General features: G+C 39.5%; 1 protein-coding gene and 1 non-coding gene across 2 annotated transcripts; both read right to left on the reverse strand.

Moving 5' to 3' along the window:
• Positions 1–577: 577 nt before the first annotated feature.
• Positions 578–717, reverse strand: LOC111444490. Its single transcript, XR_002710714.1, has one exon. It is a non-coding gene; the product is annotated as a small nucleolar RNA Z247 (small nucleolar RNA).
• A 2,000-nt stretch (positions 718–2,717) lies between these two features.
• LOC111443864 (S-adenosylmethionine decarboxylase proenzyme-like) lies at positions 2,718–4,889 on the reverse strand. The gene is made up of 3 exons (XM_023081691.1): positions 4,679–4,889; positions 4,330–4,500; positions 2,718–4,239 (listed from the first exon to the last, which is right to left on the reverse strand). The coding sequence occupies exon 3, from the start codon at positions 4,047–4,049 to the stop codon at positions 2,871–2,873; it is 1,179 nt and encodes a 392-aa protein (XP_022937459.1). The 5' UTR covers positions 4,050–4,239; positions 4,330–4,500; positions 4,679–4,889; the 3' UTR covers positions 2,718–2,870.
• Between the last annotated feature and the right edge of the window lie 626 nt (positions 4,890–5,515).

Below are 5,515 nucleotides of genomic sequence, written 5' to 3' on the forward strand. Positions count from 1 at the left end.
AGGATGGAATTCAAAGAATACGTCATTATCACGAGAAAATTTATGAACAGAAAGGAGATGTTTGGAAATTTCAGGCACATGCAAAATATTACGCAACGCAAGAGGACGAATAGCAGTATTAATTAGAGAATGACCAGTATGCAAAACACGCAAACCTGCTCCATTGCCGACTTGAACTTGTTCACCTCCATGATAACGTTCACGCACAGCGAGACGATCCAGGTCACTGGTGATATGGTCCGTAGCGCCTGTGTCGCTGTACCAATTTGGGTCAATCTTGTAAGAGGAAGTAGCCGCCAGTGCCGTAGGAGGAGCAGAAGAAGGTTCATCTTGATAGGACTCATCCATCCTATGCCAGCAGCGGATAGCAGTATGCCCCACTTTGCCGCAGATCTGGCAGGAAGGACGAGCAGAAGGGCCACGACGATCACCAGCAGGACGAGAGGGTGCATAACCTTGAGAACGACCACGACCGCGATCCCTACGCCCACGATTCTTCTGCTGACCACCACGAGTAGCATAATTGGCAGAAGATCCAAGATTTAACTGAAGTTCAGCCTGGTGTTGTAGTTGGCAAGCTTCATATGTCATTAGATGTGCAAACACATCATCAAGGGTGAGGGCTTCACTCTTGGTAGTCATTGAGGTGACGAAGGGATCATAGTCAGGGCCAAGACCAGCGAGAAGATACGCGATCACATCATCATCCTGCAAGGCAGAGCCGGCGGCGGCCAGCTCGGTGGCTAGCCCTTTGATCTTGCAAAAATAATTTGCAGCAGATTGATCTCGTTTCTTGGACGTGGCGAGCTCAACACGAATCTGAGTAGTGCGAGCACGAGTTGACGATGAAAACATCCGCTGCAGGGTATCCCACGCCTCCTTGGATGTAGTAGCGGCAACCACATCATGAAGAATCTCCTCAGACATGGAGGAGAGAAGGCCGCTAAGGACTTGTTGATTCTGATCATACCACTGATTATAGGCCGGATTAGGGACCAGCTCAGCACCAGTTGAGGAAGGGATTAGCTTGGCAGGTGCAACATTGGTGCCATCGAGGTAGCCCATAAGCTTCGTACTCCGTAGGTAGGGGAGGAGCTGGGCACGCCATATGATGAAGTTGTTTTTGGTTAGACGAATTGTGACAACAGGTGTAAAGGGATTGGATATTGTTTAAGGCCAAGAGTCGCCATGGTAGTTGAGACGGTGTTGGAGATGGTGGATGGAGAGGAGGAAGAAGACATGGCGAGGAGTTTAAAAAATAAACCTTGGCTCTGATACCATGTTAGACGAACACGACTCTCCACAATGGTATGATATTGTCCACTTTGAGCATAAGCTCTCATGGCTTTGCTTTGGGCTTCCCCAAAAGGCCTCATGCCAATGGAGTTAGTATTCCTCACTTATAAACCCATGATCACACCCTAAATTAGTCGATGTGGGACTTCCATCATCCAACACAAGGATGAAGCCACGGAGGAGATAACCCAGAAGAAGAGTCCTGCAGTTTTTGTTTTCTTTTCCCGAACTTTCACCAAACCCAGAAGCTCATTGGTTGGCCATTTAACTGTTTTTTTTGCGCCGCCGAAGATCCCTTCATATTCCACCATCTATTGAAACCGATTCCGCTTCCGCCACCGCCGTCGCCGCCGCAAGAGGATGAGATTAGACATGTGAAAAAAAACAGGGGGAGTGGGCAAAAGTAAAAGGTAAAAAAGAATTGGGGGATTTTGTTCCGTAAAAAATGAACTTGAAAAAACAGTAAGAAAAAAGTACAGATAGTCCAAAATTAGTCCAAAATATATATATATATATTTATTTATTTATTTATTTATTATTATTATTATTTTGAATGAAATGGGTTTATTTTATTTTACTTTACATTTTTTAACTTCCAAAATACATAAAAAAAAAATTTAACTTCAAAAACACTTTTATTTATTATTATTATTTTTTTTTTGTAAAAAATTTAAAAATATCCACTTTACATTTTTTAACTTCCAAAATACATTAAAAAAAAAATTAACTTCAAAAACACTTTTATTTATTATTATTATTTTTTTTTTTGTAAAAAATTTAAAAATATCCTACATGAAATTTCAAAATTAATATTAAAATATGTAGAGATAATCTATAAAATGTCTATAGATGATTTTCAAATATATATTGATGGTAAATTTTTTAAATTTTTTTTTTTTTATAAAAGTAAAAGATGTTAATACTATTTTTAAACTTTTATGAATGTCTTTATATACCGTACTCAAGATAAAGAATATTTTTTATTTTTTTAAAAAAATTAGAGAGCATTAATGAAATTTTTTAAAATTTAAGAGTATTTTTTAAACATGGTTACAAATTCAAGAATATTTTAAAAATAAAATACTATAGGTTTTCATCCAAAATAGATAATGGTTTTTTTTGTGGAGTTATTGAAAATTTTTAAATCTTAAAGATTATTTTTTTAGAAGAGGTATAAAATTTAAGGGCATTTTTATTAACTTATCGGTTGGAAAATCAATTTAAATCCACCAAAAATTGATTAGGTGGAAAATAATGGATGGATTAGAATATAAATGTATGTAAAATAACTAATGAGAAATTAACTATGAAGTTTAAAATATTTAAAGTAAAGTTTATGGGCTAAAAAAATATTAAATTAAATGTTAAATGGATTATAATAGATGTAAGAAACTTTGAAAATTAAATGAAATGAACAAATAAAAAAAGAAAATATGAAAGTTGACAATTAATTCGGTATATATTTAAACAGAACTGCCCCAAATTCAAAACCAAATCTACATTATAACAATCATTACCGTAAAATAAAATCATAACTGCTCCCAAAGCACCATAGACGACACATCGACACTAAACTAGGCCGACAACACACGGCGAAGCACAGCCTCTTCCTCACCCACATCGGCGGCGGCGGCGGCCTCCTTCCAGCACTGCAGCAGCAGCAGCGACTTGCACAGTGGGAGCTCGGCGCACCTTCTTCTATCCACCGTGTACGTACGGTAAACTAGCCACTCGCCACCTGGCAGCTCCTGCTTCACCATGTTATCACACGTGTACCCCTCCACGTCCGCATCGTTAACAGACCACGTGTGGGAGCCGCCGCCGCTGCTCGACGTGATGGCGATCGAGAATTCCGCCGGAGAAAAGCACCGGAGCGTCCTACTTACCAGATGCGAGAAAGGAAGCTCCGCCACGTCGAAGCCCATCGCCTCGTAGCTGGCGTAACTGAAACCATCCTCTGGAGTCACGTGCACCGTAGAGTACGCTGCACCTTCGATCCCGTTCATGGAGTATCCACACGGATCAAATTCAAAATCGCAGATGGCATGATTCGGAATTATCTCAGAGATTCCGGACATTTTCGTCATTTTTTCCGCCGATGAGTTGCCTCCAGATTTTTTGAAAAACACCGCGGCCTTTTCTCTGTTCAAACCCGTCATACACATTTCCAGAGTAATCATATCCGTACGATTCACGGTCGTAGGCGATTTTACGGCTGAGTAGATGTGCCAGTTGCGATTCGGAACAGCCGGATCGCCGATCACGTACGCCTCGGAGTAGAAATCGCCAAAGTAGACATTAAGTGCGGTAACTTCCTCGGAGAAGCTACGGTGAGGAGCAGGTTGATTGTTGGGGAAGATGAAGGTTCCGCGGGAGTATTTCACGGCGACAGCGGAGAGTTTGATTGAATCGGCAAGTTCGAGAATCATCGGAATGGAGAGGAGAAGCTTGGTGGTGCCGCAAGTTTTGAGGATGATCGTATGTGGATAAACGAAGAGACTCGATTCGGAGAGGACGTAAGAATCGAAATCGGAGTTAGAGAGATGAGATACGATAGTGCAAAATGCAGGTTCAAGGATTGAATCGAGTTGAGATCGAGTCAAAGCTCGGAGACCAAGTCCTTCAGAGTCCTTGAAAATAGGCAGTTCAGAGAATGTGACTTCCAGGCGTTTTTCGAAGCCTTCGAAACCGATTGGAGAAGGAGATTGTTCTGGTGGTGCAGATGCCTCTAGGAGTTTGGTGAACACGGTCATGGTTGGAGAGAAAATCAAAGCCTCTCTAAATTACAGGAAAAATCAACGAAAGCAAGCGAAACAAATTCGGAAGGTTTTGGATCTCAGAATGCACAAGAAATTAGCCCCAATTACAACAGAAAAAGCAAAAATCGAAATCAGAACTCGTAATCTACAGAGACAAAAGGTATCAGGATGGTTTCCTCACGCACTGCCAGAAAATCAACAAGAAAAACACAATTACAACGCAAGAAATCACAAAACTACTCAAGAACTCGAAGAAATCGAAGAACAATCTTACGTTGGAATACGCAGCAGATCGGAACTTCTCAATACCACCGTGTGGACGAACGTCTTCAATAATGTAACCAAGAGGAGCTTCGTATTGTTGCCTTTTACTACTATTGCTACTACCACTGCGAGACTTCTTCGTACCGCGTTTCGCCTCCATCACAACATTAACGCTTCTTCTCTGCAACCAAATCAGAAAAACAGAGAACGAAACAACCAAATCCACAAATCAGAAACTCCACGACGCAGTACAGATCAAAAATCTCAAAGAAGCTCAGAAATACCTTTCCAAGAAGAAAAGAAACGGAAAAAAAAAAAAAAATGGAAATCAAACACAACAAGTAACAAAGAGCCCTAACCTCAGCTACTTATAAAATCTTCGTCAATGGCGGAATAAATATAGGGAGAAACCAAGAATTCCTCCAAAATTTTCCGAACAAAGAAAGAGGATTGAAAACCACAAGAAAATTGGGAGAGATAATAACGGAAGATGCAGAGGGAATGGAGGATTTGGTTGTTGTGAGAAAGGGAGGGAATCTAGAGAGGCTATTTATAGAGAAAAAGAGGAAGGCGCCCCTAAGGCTTCCGTCTTCTGGAAGCAGTGGCATTAGTGGAAAATGGGTACTAAATGGACGAAGGAATAAAATTTTCTCCACCTAAATTAATAATAATAATAATAATAATAAATACTAATATTAAAAAATATCTTTAAACTTTAATCCTTAAAAATTTGAAAAATATCCTAAAATTGAAAAAAAAAAAAAAATACAATTATAATTAATTTTAAAATGTTAAATTAGTTTTAAAATATTAACTTTAGGAAGAGTTTCTAAAATCATTAATATTAATAATAATATTATTATTATTATTTAAGAAAACGAAAAAAATAAAACGGTCCGCTGCGACATGTCGAAAGGGGTAAGGCACATGATCCTTCCTTACGTTTGTTCTGCTCCATTGCCGACACATCGAAACGATACCCCCAGCCTTTCCATCCTTTACTGCACGTGCTTCGCATGCAACACATGCCTTAAATACCAACTAAAAATGACCCAATATTATTTTATTTTAATTTCTATACTCTCAAATAGTTTTAAATTTCCATGTCATGGTCTCGGTATCCCCGTACATCCCCACGACATGGCTATGTTATTTACTCTTCGCTTCTAAATGTGAAAATTATTTTCACGTACCGA

Source organism: Cucurbita moschata, unplaced genomic scaffold (genome assembly GCF_002738365.1).
Source record: "Cucurbita moschata cultivar Rifu unplaced genomic scaffold, Cmos_1.0 Cmo_Scf00006, whole genome shotgun sequence".
NCBI classification, from domain to species: Eukaryota; Viridiplantae; Streptophyta; class Magnoliopsida; order Cucurbitales; family Cucurbitaceae; genus Cucurbita; species Cucurbita moschata.